At 43.5% G+C, this 16815-nt stretch overlaps 1 protein-coding gene across 5 annotated transcripts in view; it reads left to right on the top strand.

The window, feature by feature from the left end:
• The window catches only part of ENTPD5 (ectonucleoside triphosphate diphosphohydrolase 5 (inactive)), a 38601-nt gene that overhangs the window by 18311 nt on the left and 3475 nt on the right, over positions 1–16815 (top strand). For 4 of the 5 annotated variants that reach the window (XM_084631318.1, XM_084631320.1, XM_084631319.1 and 1 more), the window contains 10 exons: positions 367–510; positions 902–977; positions 2973–3008; positions 3687–3775; positions 5164–5243; positions 7625–7686; positions 8101–8202; positions 11150–11290; positions 11833–11889; positions 14672–14787. In XM_084631318.1, coding sequence (XP_084487444.1) covers positions 367–510; positions 902–977; positions 2973–3008; positions 3687–3775; positions 5164–5243; positions 7625–7686; positions 8101–8202; positions 11150–11290; positions 11833–11889; positions 14672–14787 — 903 coding nt within the window. The remainder of the gene's footprint in view (positions 1–366; positions 511–901; positions 978–2972; positions 3009–3686; positions 3776–5163; positions 5244–7624; positions 7687–8100; positions 8203–11149; positions 11291–11832; positions 11890–14671; positions 14788–16815) is intronic. The other variant, XM_084631321.1, reaches the window with a different exon arrangement.

The raw sequence follows: 16815 nt of genomic DNA, 5'->3' as shown, positions 1-16815 counted from the left end.
AGGTTTGTCAGATATCAGACCCCCCTCCCCCCAATATAAAGCCTAGAATTTCATGAGCAAAGAAACTGCATTTTCTGTCATTTTAAAAAAAAAAAAAAAAGCTCTGTACACATGTCTCTTCTTCCCACGCTTAAGGATGCATGTGCCCTCCTGATCTCGCTCTTTCCTAAGTGCCTTTCACTGTGGTACCTATGTGCCCTGCTGGCCCTTTATGTGGTACCTATGTGCCCTGCTGGCCCTCTGTTGCGGGATACGTACTTTGCCTAGTGTTCTAGGGTGAAGGAGGGGGCTCTAAAGTGATTATTGTTTTTCTGATTGCCTGTCAAAGGGAATAGTGTGAAAGAAACAGCTTCTGTTTATTTTTAGGGTGCAGAAACTGTGAAAGGATTGTTGAAAATGGCCAAAGAAGCTGTGCCACGTAGTCGTTGGAGGGAGACGCCAGTGGTCCTGAAAGCTACAGCTGGACTGAGGCTGCTGCCAGAGCCCAAAGCCCAGGCTCTGCTCTCAGAGGTAACGTGAGAGATCTCTGTGCAAATAGTATGGTCCTCCTTACGGTACCTTTCGTAGCTCACTTCTCCATGCTCTCTACCATTACTTAGTCCCAACTGCGAAAAACAGCTGTAATTCCATAAGAGTGTATGAGAACTCTGACCTTAAAACCCTCCTGCTGTGGCCCTACACCCCCCTGTCTTGATAGAGGCATAAAAGGTGGATGGAGAGGGGCCTAGTACATATCCTTCTTTCCTTCCTAGTGCCCTGAGGAGGAGGCGGAGAAAGCTTTGCCTAACACCATACATTCATGCTTTACTTCCTACTGGTCTGGGGAGAAAGGGGAAGCTTTGTCCAGCACCCCCAGTGGAGAGCAAGGCCCCGAGAATCTAACCATCTCTCCTTTCCTCAGGTGAGAGAGGTCTTTGAGGAGTCACCCTTTCTGGTTCCAAATAACAGTGTTAGCATCATGGATGGATCTTCTGAAGGTGGGTCTTGGGAAGTTGGGTTCCAGAATTATGTAGATGACACTATATGATCCAGAATGTAGAGAATCCTACCAGAGGAAACGTTTCTGTATGGCATTGGACGAACAGAAATCGAGTTGGTCCCTGCACCAAAGAGTTTAAAATCTGAAGAAGTGGTTTTTTACCCACAAAAGCTCATGTCCAAATAAATCTATTAGTCTTTAAGGTGCCACCAGACTCCTTGTTTTTGTGGATACAGACTAACGTGGCTATCCCCTGATACTTGACACCATGTGTTATTAAATATCTTCATGAATGATCTAGAAGATGGGGTAAAGACTCGTTAGTGAAATTTGCAGATGACACTAATTTTGGAAGCACTGCAAACCACTAATGAGGATATAGAAACAGCACTAATTAACCTGAGCGATATTAGAAAGCTTGGTGAATAATATAATTAAATTCATCTTGAAGAAATGCAGCTAATAGAGTAGCATAGAAACAGTCCGAAACACAGAGTTGCAGCAAAACCCAGAGAACCAGGAATGGCTGAAACAGACTATAGACTAGAGTGGGTAGCAAATTATACATGAGTCTGCAACATGATATAGCTGCAATAAAGGCCATTATAAAATTGGAGTAGGTACACAGAAGTCTCACATCACAGAATAGGGAGGTGAAAAATCTCTCTTTAAGTAGCGCTGATGAGACCCATCTGAAAGGTTACATTCAGTACTGAGCTCTTCATTACTACTTGAGCTGTGTGAATAACTGATTTTTTGGTTTGCTGGCAATTCCAAAAAGTTTTAAAAAATTGTTTGGGATCAACCTGAAAATGAACATTTTCAAAATGTAAGTGTATCAAAAAGTCGGGGGGGGAGGGGGAGAGGGGAAATTATTTGAAATGTTTAATTTCCATTTTGAGCCTTTTAAAATAAAATTGAAGGAAATTTCAAAACCAAAAAATTAAAATTGGACAATCAAAAGGTTTTGTTTAAAAAATGTTGAAACATTTTGATCTTTTTTTTTCAGATTTTTTTAAAAAGGTTTTTATTTTGACCAAAACAATGCAGCAAATTCAACATGAATTTGAGAACTCTTTCAGTCAACCCAAATCTGCATTCCCCCCCCCCAAAAAAAAAGTTGAAAAATTTTGCCCAGTACTAATTACCTCTAATATAGTAATAATTTGGGGAGTTCTGAAAATAGCAGAAAAAATAAAGGACCTATTTATGAGGAAAGATTGAAAGAGTCAATGCTGATGTAAGAGACAATGAGCATGATCAGTCTGTAAGTATTTGAAGGAAGGACATAAATTATTAGTGCTATTCATAGTGTATTATTAGGGGTAATGGGATGTAGCCCTTGAGAGTGCGCTGTAGAGAACAGTATTGCATGTGCAGGGAGGAGGACTAGTGGGGCCTAGTAGAGCCTACTATGGCCTTCATAGGTTTTTATTTTCTAAGTTCCCTCCTCAAACAGCATCTGTTTCAGCTGGAATCCCACAGCTGATGTACGCCCAATGCCAAAACGAAGCTCAGTGGCTAGACCAGGAGAGGAGGAGTTATTCATATTTTACTGGGTCTCACTAAGCAGATCCATGTTTTTTCAGATCTAATTGTAAATACGACAAAATTAAAATACAAAGAATGTGTATGCAATTTTAAGGTTAGGAATTTAAATGCTCAAAAGTCAGCTAACACCGAAGGTAAATTTACGTGTTATTTTATCTCAGTGACCGTTTGTGTATCGTTGTGATACAGAGCCCAATTCTTGTCTCTGCTCTAGATGCACAGATGCCAAAAAGCCCTCTCCCCACTCCTCCTTTTGATCTTACATGACATGTCATTTTGTTATAGGTGTAAGTTAGATTGCGAGATGTTTGGGGCAGGGAACTTGTCTTATTTGTTTGTCTGAAAAGCACATACAATGTAATACAAACTCACAGATTGTATGAGGGTGCGTGAGGGGGCAGGAGGTAGAAGCAATTTCAGTTCCTCTTTTTTTTCCTTTCAGGAGTTTTAGCCTGGATCACTGTGAACTTTCTGACAGGTAATTAACTGCTTGACTCACTGTTAGGCTTGAACTGGAAGGAATTTGGAGTTGGCTACCCTGTCTGTGCCCGCCCCCCTTGCCTGGCTTACTTTCCCTTTCCTCTCCACCATGGCAGCAGAGAGGGGGAAGAAAACAGGAGAAACTAGAAGAAAGAGCTTCTGTCCTGGCTGAGGGAAAATGGTAATGGCCGGATCAGTTCTCAGAATTTGTTAGAGCTGGAAGTATTTACTCTTCCCCTTCTGTACCTCGCCAAGAATCGGCTACAGATTAGGGGATTTATGCTCTCCTAGAGTCTGCTAGAGATGCGGGAGAGGATTTTATCCACATACAATTTTTGGATGTGTAGGGATTTCCCCCCCTTCTTCTCCATGGAACTGAAGCTGAAATCAGGAGGGAAGATCTCTCATCTCTGCCCTCAGTCCCTGCCGTGTGTCTGCCAGCCCTGTGGTAATGAGTTGTGGGAAGGGGGTCATCCTTTCAGTCCCCTTGTTTCTGCCTGACACCACCCCAGCATGTTCCAACATTATGTGAAGCTAATCTTCATCTGGCTATGGATCCTTCGGACCAAATCAGCCCCGGTACGGGTCTGTGATGCATTGATAACAGGATGGCTTAAGGATTTATGGGCAGTCTCTGAGTTAAGAGCAGCTATTCTGATCATGATATTGTCTGCAGGGCAGCTGTACAGCCAGAACCAGCAGACAGTTGGGACACTGGACCTGGGAGGAGCCTCAACCCAAATCACATTCCTGCCACGGTCTGAGGTGAGGAGTAGACACAAGCATGTGTGCTAGAGTTGCCATAACCATGGGTAATGGTGCCCAGGCACCCACGTGCCTGAGGACTCACTTTTTCAGCACAGGCATCTGCATGCCATCTGTGAAGGTCAGTCTGCTTTTGTTCCCTTCAATATTGACAATGAAATTCAAATGACTGGTGCTTGTAAACAAAATATCCTGTTTAAGGAGAAAAGAAAAATGGATATAAACCAAAGAAAAGCAGCTTGTGTTGTCTAGGCCCAGGCTGGGAAGGCCTTGCTATCACGGGTTAGACTTTGTGTGTTACAAAAGGAAAAGGTTCCCAGGGATGTTTCTTGCATGTTAGAAGAAATTCTGAGTGGTGTTAAGAGAAAAGGAGGACTTGTGGCACCTTAGAGACTAACCAATTTATTTGAGCATAAGCTTTCGTGAGCTACAGCTCACTTCATCAGAGTGGTGTTAGTGTATCTTTCCTAATAGTCTGCCCTTTTGCTCAAGCAGTGAAGAGAAAGCACTGGGACAGGAACAGGTTGTGGGAGGCGGGATCACACGTGGGGAGAATGTGCAGAAAAGTCTGTGCTCACTCTCCTTCAAAGCCTGCAATGGAACCCAAAATCCCTGAGCTTCACCATTTCTGTACTGTCAGCAAATACCTGTGAAACTCACTGGCAAAGTATGTGTCTCATCCTCCTCTAGGGACAGAGGACAACAACTTACTCTTGCCATTATTTACACTACTAGCTGAAATGGCAGAGGTCTGTGTGGTGAATCTGCAGGTTCCAAGCCTGCTGATGACTCATGGGGATGTCAGTATGATGGTACATGATGCAATTTATGGCTTTATTTTCCCCTGTTGGCTTTTTTAAGAGCAAAGAAATTACACATATAAAAACAACACTGAAAGAAGATTATTAAGGTTGCAAAGTCAAGTGCTAAAAAAATGCCAGAATTTAGACCTCTTGTGCATCTTTAATTTTATGATCACACATTATTTTTTCAACAGAACCCATTCCTCATTCTGTTTTTAAGTGCTTGACTTTGCAACCTTGATAATGTTCTTTTAATTTAGATTTTTTGTGTAATATAATTAATGACTCTTACAAATAATAATGCATCCTCACAAGGGGCAGAAGTAAGGCTGCATGGGCTATACTGATTTTGAGGGCTGGATAGGTGAAGCATTATGGGTGCTACCCCAATACCAAAATTATGAGTTATTTGTCATGGAGGATGGATAGCTCCATGTAGCCACATTGGATGAGTACAGTAAATTATCTCGCTGCCTATGTGAAAATTAGCAATAATATTATCACTAGGTTTGGGTATTTTTTTTATTTTTTGGGTTTTTGATTGAGTAATAGGGACTGAAAGATATACTGTTACTTAATTTTTAGGAAACCTTGGAGCAAACCCCTGTGGATTTTGTCACCTCATTTGAAATGTTCAATAGCACTTACAAGCTCTACACACACAGGTGAGGCGCAAGAAGCTGCCACTTCCACTGGAAAATCAGTCCTTTCACAGCCTGAGATCTGCCTAGGATGTACCATGTTGTCCCATAGTGAGTTGTTGAGCCCTGATCTTCTGACTAGGTTATCTGCTTGAAAACCATTTTGGAAAGTGTAATTCAGCTATCAAGACACAACCTGGTCAAAGGACTGGAAATGGGATACAGGACCTCTCGCATCCCAAGCCACCAATTCCAGAAAGGCTTGGCTTATTAGTCACGGAGAAGCTCATTGTATAAAAGTAATGTCCTTTGATCAGTTTTATCCTCTTGCTCTGTTATGAGGGTAAATAGAGGCACCTCACCCACCATCTTTAGGTTCTACATTTTGTGTATCAGTATGTAAGGGTCCATGGTGGTCTCTCCCCATCAGTCTCGGCGAGGGGGCCAGGCCCCCTCGCTACCACTTGGCTGCCCAACAAAGCTTAAGGGGGAACTAGCGCTTTCAGGGCTCTGAACCCAGTAGTCTATGAGCTTCTGGGCAGGGCCAAGCAGTAAGCAGTCTATAAGGCTCTGGCCCTTAAGCAGGGCAGAGCAACAAGCCGTTTTAAACAGGGTCTGACCCAAGGTGTAGGGCAGAGCAATAGGCAGTTTTTCGCCTGGCCTCCTGGCTCAGGCAGATAAACACAAGCCTCTTGGCCTAAGGTGGGTAAGCGGCCACCCCAGGGGTGGGGCAGCCACAAGGGGTGGGAGACGGGGCCCACCTTTCTCTACCAGGTCCCAGCCCTGGGCCCTGACAGCGGTGGAGGGGTGTGCCACTGAGTCAGCGGGGATCCCACTTAAACACGCTGACCAGTATTCTGGCCATACAACCGGACTATTGTCTGGTGTCCCTGGGCTACTTCCTATGACCCCATTGCAGTCTCACGGGGTCCTCTGTCTTACCGGGGTTACACAGCCAGCGGCAGTCCAAGTAGCTCCTCTGTCCTCCCATCAGTTGGCCGACCTAGCAGTCCTTCTGGGTCCTTGGCGTTTCAGGGGTCGTCCTCAAGCGTAGGGCTCAGCAGTGGGCAGGATGCATCTATCTCCTTTGCCAGCTCCCCTCCAACTGAGCTGCAGGGCCCACCTTTTAAGCATCATGTCCCGCTCTTCTGCTTCTGGCTGGGAAGGCGGGGCTGGTCCGGCTCTGCCCACCCGGAGGTATATAGTGCTTCCTTCCCCCCAGCCCCTTACAGTCATGGCTGGGGTCCATGCCCCCTCGCTACACAGTATCATGTCCCTCTCTTGTTCCGCTCCTCTCAAAATTAAACAGCTCAGTCTTCTCGATCTCTCCTTTGCATAAAAGTGTGCCCAGGCCTCTAGCACTTTTGTCACCAACTTCTGAAATTGCTATTTCCTTTCTGAGATAGGGTGAATCGAACTAAGCCCAGGTCAGGACATACCACTGAATGATATAACAACATTAAATTATTTTAAGAATTATTTTCTAACCTATACTTAGTGTATCCAAGCAGTTTATTTGCTTTTTTTGCCCACTGCTGCTATTGAGCAGGGGTGTTTATTAAGCGGTCAACAGTGACGCCCATTCAGTTTTCCCGTGTAATTTACAGTTAGTTTAAAACTCAGCCAAGTGTGACGAGTTAGTGATTTCAGTCCAGTCCTAGTGCACAAGAGGCCATTATCACAATTAGAAACTTTGTTAGTCGTCTTAGCTGATGTAATGAGTTCTGTGGTATTCTGTGGTGTCAAGTGTCCCAAGAATTGGTCCTGGAGTCTGTCTTTTTCTCTCTGGCCTGTATGACAAAATGCCTGTGGTCATTTTTCCTATTGTTTTACATTCCTTGTATCTTTACCCAAAGTATTTCTCCACTGCCCTCTTGGTTATCACATTATATTTTGTGGGCATCATAGATTAAAGTTGCCCAATTTCTGTTAGATCATCGTCTCCATCATTGTGTATGACTTAGGTCGTCTTGCTTATTTCCCATTTTCATTGCATTTGTTTGTAGAGATGTACACGCATTAATGCTCCTTTTTACTTCGTTCTTCTGGTTCAGCAAGTCCCCTTCTTCTCTCTGATGCTTTTTATTTTAAATCTCAGAAATTCACACCAGATTTTTTGAGTTGCCCAAAAACTTCCTATTCTTCTTCTACCCACTTCCTGCCTAGTTTTAGATTTGCACACCATATGTGTGCTTTGTAACACCTTGTTTTTGCATTAGTCCGTTGGCACTTGGAATTCTTCTCCTGGCAGAGGGAGACCATCTAAGATGTAGAGGGGAATGTGGGATAGGAGGCACAGAAAGAGAATCTAGTTTGTGCATGCCATAGATCAAGGGCTGGCTGTGTGTGAGGCATGTCAGATGAGCCAGGGAAAACTGCAATGTTTTGTTTTGGGTTTTTTGCAGCTATTTGGGCTTTGGACTGAAAGCCGCCAGACTAGCAACGCTTGGAGCCCTGGAAATGCAAGGTATAGTCAGTTGAAATAACCATGTTAGATACTTAAAGAGGTGGGTGAAGTTAATTTTGTGCCAGCTGCCCCTTTCCCATGCTTTCCATCCTGTATCTTACCCTTTTCTCCATTTCCCAGGCAGTGATCTGCCCAGAAACGGAGAATAATATTTATTTCCCACTAACAGGTGAGAGGCCCAGCTGTGCTGCAGCTTGCAGGACCAAGGAGGGAGCGTATTCCAGAGTTCAGACTATTCCCCAATTCAGAATCAGTTTGTGCAGCATTTAACTTTTTAACCAAATCTTAATTTCCCCATGGACAAACTGTCAGGCATCTTGGGCTTTTCTCTCCTTCCTCTGGAGTAGTGATTGGGGGGAGGGGGAGCATTAGGAGGTTTCAGCCCTTTCTGACTTTCCTCTGGCTTCCTTGCAGCAGTGGATGGACAGATGTTCCGAAGTTCTTGTTTACCGAAGCGACTGGAGGCAGAGTGGCACTTTGGGGGAGTGAGATATCAATATGGTGGCAACAGAGAAGGTATATTAAGGAGGTTTTGTTTCTGGCAGAAGGTGATTTGAGTACCTTCCTTTTGTGGGATAAGCCTCAGACCCTAGGAAGAGGGTGTTTTTGGTCAACACACTTTCTGTGACCCTGTTGTTTGTGAGAATGTCAGTCAGTGCTCAGGGATATGGTCACAGAGCCAGTCACAAGTCCCTTGACATGGAAATCCCTTGATATAGCGCAGGAAAAATCTGAAGTGATCAGGCTCAGGGCAGCTGGCCCTATAGAAGTTGCCATTTCTCACTGCAAAATGCTGTAGATCTCTGGTAGGCAGTTTTGGATCTACTGGTCCCACTGAGGTAAAATTAGTGATTAATTCTGAGAGCTCATGGGATGGGTGAGGTCTCAGAAGGCTGAAGAAGGGCAAACATTGTACCTATCCTTGAAAAGGGTAAAAAAAGGACCTGGGAAATTATAGACCTATCACCCTAACATCAATACCTGGAAAGATACAAAAAAAAAAATTTAAATAATCAATTTATAAGCACCTAGAGGATAATAAGGGGATAAGTAATAGCCAACATGGATTTGTCAAGAAGCAATTGTGCTAAATCGATCTAATATTCTTCTTTGACAGGGTAACTGGCCCAATGCATAAGGGGGACACAGTAGATGTGATTTATTTTAGTAAAGCTTTTTACACCATCACACCTGAGATGATCATAAGCAAACTAGGGAAATGTGGTCTAGATGAAAGTACTATAAAGTGGGTGCATGACTGCTTGAAAATCTGTACTCAGAATCATTATTGATGGATCATCGAACTGGGAGGACGTATCTAATGGGGTCCCGCATGGTTCTGTTCTGGGTTGGATACTATTCAGTATTTTCATTAATGACTTGGATAATAGAGTGGAGAGTGTGCTTATAAAATTTGAGGATGACACCAAACTGGGAGGAGTTGCAAGCACTTTGGAGGACAGGATTGGAATTCAAAAGGACCTTGATGAATTGGAGAATTGGTCTGAAATCAACAAGATGAAATTCAATAAAGACAAGTGCAAAGTACAAATGTAGGAAGGAAAAATCAAATGCACAATTACAAAATGGGGAATAACTGGTTAGGCAGTGGTCCTGCAGAAAAAGGATCTGGGGATTATAGTGGATCACAATGAGAGCTCTGCCTGCACTGTGGGAGCCCTGTGTGTGCACTGTGCAGCCTAGTCTCTGAAGGATTCATACACAGTTCTGCAAAAACACATGTGAGGTAAATAGTACCAGGTGACACAGTTGGGCCTGGGTCCTGGCTGAGTCCAAGTATGATGCTGGAGTAGAGAACGTGCATAAGAATGGCCATACTGGGTCAGACCAATGGTCCATATAGCCCAGTATCCTATCTTCCAATAGTGGCCAGTGCCAAGTGCTTCTGAGAGAACGAATAGAACAGGTAATCATCAAGTGATCCATCCATCCCGTCATCCACTCTCAGCTTCTGGCAAACAGAGCTAAGATCACTCAGAGCATGGTGTTGCATCCCTTCCCATCCTGGCTAATAGCCATTGATGGGCCTATCCTCCATGAACTTATCTAGTTCTTTTTTTAAACCCTGTTATAGTTTTGGCCTTCACAACATCCCCTGGCAAAGAGTTCCACAGGTTGACCGAGCATTGTGTGAAGAAATACTTCCTTTGGTTTGTTTTAAACTTGCTGCCTATTAATTTCATTGGGTGACTCTTAGGTCCTGTGTTATGTGAAGGAATAAATAACACTTTCCTATTCATTGTCTCCACAGAAGTCAAGATTTTGTAGACCTCTATCATATCCCCCTCTTAGTCATCTCTTTTCTAAGATGAACAGTCCCAGTCTTTTTAATCTCTCCTCATATGGAAGCTGTTCCATGCCCCTAATAATTTTTGCTTCCCTTCTCTGTACCTTTTCCAATTCCAGTATATCTTTTTTGAGATGGGGCAACCAGATCTGCATGCAGTATTCAAGATGTGGGCGATCATGGATTTATCATAATGCCTCTACATATTTTCTGTCTTGTTATCTAACCCTTTCCTAATGCCACTACACACTGAGCGGATGTGTTTTTTTGGGGGGGGGGAGGGGTAGCTCAGTGGTTTGAGCATTGGCCTGCTAGGGTTGTGAGTTCAATCCTTTAGGGGGCCATTTAGGGATCTGGGGCCAAAAAGATTGGGGATTGGTCCTGCTTTGAGCAGGGGGTTGGACTAGATGACCTCTTGAGGTCCGTTCCAGCCCTGATATTCTATGATAAGTATCCACAATGACTCCACACTCTCTCTCTTGAGTGGTAACATTTAACTTAGACCCCATCATTTTGTATGTATAGTTGGGGATTATGTTTTCCAGTGCATTACTTTGCATTTATCAACATTGAATTTCATCTGCCATATTGTTGTCCAGTCGCCCAGTTTTGTGAGACCCCTTTGTAACTCTTCGCAGTCTGCTTTGGACTAACTATATTGAGTAATTTTGAATTGTCTGCAAATTTTGCCACCTCACTGTTTATCCCTTTTCCCAAATCTTTTATGAATATATTGAATAGTATTGGTCGCTGTACAGACCCCTGGGGGACACCACTATTTCTCTCTCTCTTCTGAAAACTGATGATTTTTTCCTACTGTTTCCTATCTTTTAACCATTTCCTGATCCATGAGAGGACCTTCCCTCTTATCCCATGACAGCTTACTTTACTTAAGAGCCTTTGGTGAGGGACCTTGTCAAAGGCTTTCTGAAATTCTAAGTATAATGTACTAAAAGTTGCTGAGATATTCTGGAAGAGAACTTTCTCTTGGGTTTATATGTCTAAACTTCTCTCTCTCTCTCCCCTTCCCTCTCACCCTTTCTTATTTCTCCTTTGGACTCTGCTTTCTCTTTTGCTTTCCCATCAAATTGTCACTGGTTCCTCTACCTCCTGATCTGACTCTGTGGGTTCATTTTTGTGTGTTTGCCCTGGCAGGGGAAACAGGATTTGAGCCTTGCTATTCAGAAGTGGTGAAGGTCGTACAAGGGAAATTGCACAAGCCAGATGAGATTCGCAGAAGCTCCTTCTATGCCTTCTCCTATTATTACGATCGAGCTGTTGACACTGACCTGATAGGTAAATCAGCTTGTGATAGAGAGCTCTTGTGTAATGATGTGCATGTTCATTATCTAGGAGAGGGAAACTGAGGCATTGAGGTTACCTGGCATGAGGAGTGGGAAGAAGAGGCTGTGGGAAGATGGGCCACCTGTGTGGCTTTGATGGAGGATAGGAAGAAGCACACCCAGGGAACAAACATGGAGTTGAGTCCCCCCCAACACAGTTTGTCTTGGAGGACCTTTCCCAAACCTGAAGAGCAGCTCTGTGCGGCTCAAAGGTTCTCTCAGTCTCCAATAGAAGCTGGTCCAATAAAAGATATTGGTTCACCCACCTTGTCTCTCTAATATCCTGAGACTGACACGTCTACAACTATGCTGCATGCAGACTCTGTAGATAACGACTTTCACTTTCTTGTGTTCTACCCTCTGCAGCTCTGTGTCTTCTGTGCTGCAGCACTGCAGAACCTACCCTTTGCCTCAGTTATGCTCCAGAATTTAAGCTTTTGTTTGAGATTTTTTTTTAAGACCTCTGATGGTGCTTTCTCATCTCTTACTTTTCAGATTATGAAAAAGGAGGAGCTCTAGAAGTGAGAGATTTTGAAAGGAAAGCTAAAGAAGGTAAATATTGTGAAACGTGAGAGGTATGGGAAAAGGAGACCATGGCAATATGTGCAATAATTATACACAGTACAGGACATGGGATTGATTTAAAAAATAAATACAAATCAGCTATGCCCAACTGCTCCCTCCATCCGTCCCTCGCTGCCCTGTCATGTATCCATTATCAGTTTACTCATTTCTTGTAATGCAGTAGAAGTAAGTCTTGAAGAGGAATTTGAAGACGGAAAGTATACTGGCCTTACAGTTCAGGGTGTGTGTTGCATTCATAAGGATCATTGTGGCAGGAAGTGGATCTACTGTATTAAAATCAAGAGGGACTTCTGGACTTCATGTCTGAGCTTAGCAGAATGATGACCCTTGTTAGTCCCACATCCCATCGCTTTTGAACTCGTTATTTCTCGAACAACCTGGACTCTCTTTGAATTCTGTTAAAGTTCACCTGGAAGCCACTTCTGCTTTTCACCCTCCTATGCGTGGATCCTCCAGTTTTCACATCCTATTATGAAAAAATATTTGAAGGGCCTGATTCATGTGTTTCCATCTGTTCATGAATCACCATCTTGAGACTTGAACTTGGTGTTTACAAAGCTAATGGCAGTGCAGTTTGAGTTGTCATGTTGTTCATTGCTCTATCCATCATTGAATATGGTGTTCCTGATAGCGACATTAGCCCAAAAAGCGAGATCCAAGACCTGCTGGCTGATCACCCCTATGTATGTTGTTCCATAAGAGTAAGGTGTTTCTGTGCCCACACACAGAATTTTTAACTAAAATGGGCTCTGATTGCCACTTTAATCCATCTATTAATTATCCATAATCCTCCCCAAATCACATTTGTGCTTCTCTTGCTCACCTCTGTAGTGGGCTGCGACTACATCTCAATTCTCCATAGTGGTGGACCACATAGTCAATTCTTGCTTGAGAGGAGGAAGAACTGTTACTTACCCGGAACAGCATCTCTGTGAGATGATGGCCTGTATGGGATTCACACTTCCCAGTTGTCTTAGTCTTTGCCATAGAATCTTGATTTAGTAGAAGGAATTAAGTGGTAGTAGGGGCCACATATGGCCCCTTTTATATCCTGGGGCTTGTACGTGGTGTTGAGGAGACTATAGCTGCTGGTTAGAAGGTTCCAAACTTGCATGCAGACCCAGAGCATATACATCTATACAGGAACTCCCAGCTTGAAGAACTACAACTGTGTGGTAAGTAGTCTTTCTGTCCACCGTGTGACCTTTTTAACCTGAAAATATCCAAGTCCACAATATGGAGGGAGGGATGGCAAGTCTTCAGTTGTGAATATGTCGTTTCTGAGTGGTACAGGTGGAAAACCTTCACAACTTGTATCAAAAACAACCTTAGGATTTATTATGGATTTGTTTTTTTAAAAAAGGAAAGTCATGGGCTGTGACCTTGTGACCAAGTTTCAGTCCGAAGAGAATTTTTATGAATTTTATGGTGATTTATAAACACACCAAGGTGCTTTTAAGGTGGAAATGAGACGTGTATAAAGAGGCCAGTGTGTAAGGAAGTGAAAGAGATGTGGTGAACTTACTGCATGTAAGATTGTAGGGTAAGTATATTTAATGGAACATATATTGGCCAGCAGTACATAAGCAATATAATTGTTGGCCTAGTTTGTTGTGATCAATAAGACCTTTGAATAACCCTTTTGGGAAGGGGTTTCTTTCTGGCTTACTAAATATCCTGTTGTTCAGTTTTTGGAATGCCCCTGAATGTCCCTGATTTGGGTACAAAAGTCAAAGAAGATGTCATTGTGACCTGCCAAACGCAATCCGAGTAAACAAGGAAAATCTCTGTCAAATAGTAAGATTAATAGGTTTGTTACTGTTAATATGTAGATAAACATGTTCTATAGTATAGTGTGTAATGTGGAATTTCATATTTGGTCAAATATTTATTATATAGCAAATCACAAGAGGGAGGGTTGATAAAAGTAGGGAGTCCCCTTGGGTATAAAGAGTGTATTAAGACTTTGTGTACATGCAGCCAACATGTATTGGCCTGTTACATCCTAGCTGATCACTGGGGTGTGGCATTCTGTACCTAGGCTGAAAAAAGGCTGTTCCTTAGATTTGGACTTGGAGTTAGCAGTGGTTGTCTGCTTGGCTAGGTTCGTATATAACCTGTGTGCCTGGCTGGTGGTCTGTAATATCCTTACAGCTAAGAGAAGCGACTGCGCCCATTACAATTGCAGTGTAACTGTCTCCCAGCTATTGGACCTGTGAGGAATTAGCCAAAAGGAAAGGGTGGAAGGGTCAATCTCGAGGCCTCCATTTGGGCTAGCACTTAGTAACAACCTAAAATCACAAGGGAAAAATTCACTTAAGAAATGAGGTGTTAAGAGAGATGGTGGAATCTAAGTCATTGGGGGGGGATTCCAGGTGAGAGGACTAGACAAGAATGATCTGGGTTGGTGTGTCCTTTGATGAAAGAGTAGGTAACCTAAGAGCTCACTTCTAGCTTTAATGTTCATCAAAAGCTGACTCAGCTTTCACTAGAGCTGTGTGAATGCTCTTGCTGAGTTAAGAGGTGTTCATAACGGTGTCCAAAGAAAACAAGAGAAGTACCTTGAACATAAAATACTAATGTGCTAATCCCTGGCACAGCTGGGCAGACTCAGATTCCCTGTACATGGAAGCGAAGGGTTTGTGCTCAGCACCTGTGCCATGGGCTCTGATTAGATGTGCTGTTTAGTCAAGTGTTCTACTAATGAATACCCTTCTGAGCCCTCTTTCTCTCTCTCTTCCCCCTCCAGTGTGTGATAACTTGGACAGGTACACCTCCGCCAGCCCTTTCCTGTGTATGGATCTCAGTTACATCACTGCATTACTAAAAGAAGGCTTTGGATTTGGGGATAACACACTCTTACAGGTGAGAGAAGCATTGCAAGGACCTAGCACGAGCTTTCCTGTATCTTGAGAGAAGATGATGCATTAACACTCTGGCTCATGGAATCTCACCTCTTCCCTCTACATACACAGTGGAGGGATGAGACAGGCTGCATTTCATAGAATCACTGCTTTGGCAAGGGACTGAATATAGCCACTGGCCTGTTGGTTATGGTGACCTAGAATTAAGTAACAAACTTCCAGACATTTGTCATTTCCTGGTGATCTTCTCAACTCAAATTTTACCCAAAATTTAGATTTTGTTTAATAATACAAGAAGTTTTCAAAACCTAACAGAACTAATTTCCTGATTTTAAAAAAATGTATTCAGTATAAATAGTTATGAACAAAAGCTTTCCTCTGCAGTATGTGCAACCCCAACATGGAAGCTCTGAGGACTCGACAGTATCAGTGGTGAAAATAAAATTAGACTTGAGAAATTCTCCTACTTTAACTTAACTTGGGTGCTGCTAGTCACATAGGGAAGGGAATGTATTTGATGTGCATATGAGCCAAAGGCTCTTGGCTTTTACTCTGCTCTGGACCCTTAAGTTCCTGTGGCTGTGCCTGCTTTGTACATGTCCTTTGTCATTTGCACTGAGGCACTTGCTGGCAGCTGCTCTTCCCTTGTAAGTAGCACAATACACCTTGCAGTTTCCCAGCACTCTACAAACTCCCAGAACAAATGCCCATTGGCAGAGCCCCTCCCGACCTTCCTTCCACTACCTAAACTGGACACGCAGGCCCAGCTGACTTTCTTCTTTTTGAACAGCTGCTTCCCTCTCTCCTTCTGGCCACGTGCATTCAAGCTCTTCCCAATTTCCTACCTTCCAGTTCTCAGCCACACGCTGGATGCTATTATCTGACATTTGTATATAGGGCTGTAGGTGTGGGTGGCACTGTGCAAAGAATAATTGCTGCCCCCCAAAACTTTCCAGTACAGATGATATGACAGGTCTTGCTGGAGAGAGAGAGATGACAATGAGTTAAGAACAAAATTTAACTCTAATAAGGGAATGAGGCTGCTTGTTTCATAGTGGACGTTTTTATTAGATTGGTATAGGAGGGAGGGTTCAGGTGGAAGAAATGTAAGAAAGTGGCTGCAGAGGGATGTGAAAGAGGAGGAGAGGATGCATGAGGAACAGGATCAAGGAGGCTGTTCCAAGAAGAGGGAGTAGCATGGGAGAAGGCACAGAGGTATTTGTGGGGAAACGATTCAGAGGGTGCGAAGGGAAGTAGATGTGCACACTGAGTGGATGTGGAAAGAGCAACAGGAGATGAGAGGGAAGCAGAGTCTTCACTGAAACAAGATTGGATTTGATATGGAAGGAAATTAAAGCCTCAGGTGAGATAATGTTGGACATGGACAGCAGCAGCAGAAGAGGAAGAGAAATTTGGCAGCAGCAGGTTTATATTCTCACCAGCTGCTAACTCCCACCCCACCATCTTCCCTCCCCCATGAAGCACTTGATTTCTCCATCCATCCAGGACATCTGATCCCAGCCCTCCTCATGTTGTGCAGTTTCCATGTGTAGAACCTCTTGAACCTAAGCACTATGAAGGTTAATCCAGCTCCTTCAGAAAGGTCAGCTCAGGGGCATTATTATTCTTACCAATCATGAAACAGGAATTAAGAAAACAAGAACTCCTGTGTTTATCCCATTTTTTCCTCTGTGGCCCAAGTTCTGTCTGGCTGTGGAAGGAGGTTCTGTGGGCTTTATTCTTCTTCACAGTGCCAATCTCTACTTAGCTCTTCCTCCTCAAGTAACTGGCCAGATCCCAGGTGGAGAACACTTAGCAATTTATTGCTAGGGGAGGATTTTAGGCAGGTCTGTGGGGAGGCAGTCTGGGGTTGGGGAAGATTTCCTACAGTGGAGAGCAGGCTGAGACTGTTCACTTTGCTTCCTCGTATATTCACCCTTTCCCCCCACATCACTTGTTTCTTAAATTCTTGTCTTCAGTATGATTGTGAGGCCAGGGACCAGTGGAGGCTAGCAAGAAGGCGGCAGGA

This window comes from Lepidochelys olivacea, assembly GCF_965140295.1.
Source record: "Lepidochelys olivacea isolate rLepOli2 genome assembly, chromosome: 6".
NCBI classification, from domain to species: domain Eukaryota; kingdom Metazoa; phylum Chordata; order Testudines; family Cheloniidae; genus Lepidochelys; species Lepidochelys olivacea.
The sequence above is the reverse complement of the archived record's forward strand: the minus strand, read 5'-3'. Positions and strand labels throughout refer to the sequence as shown.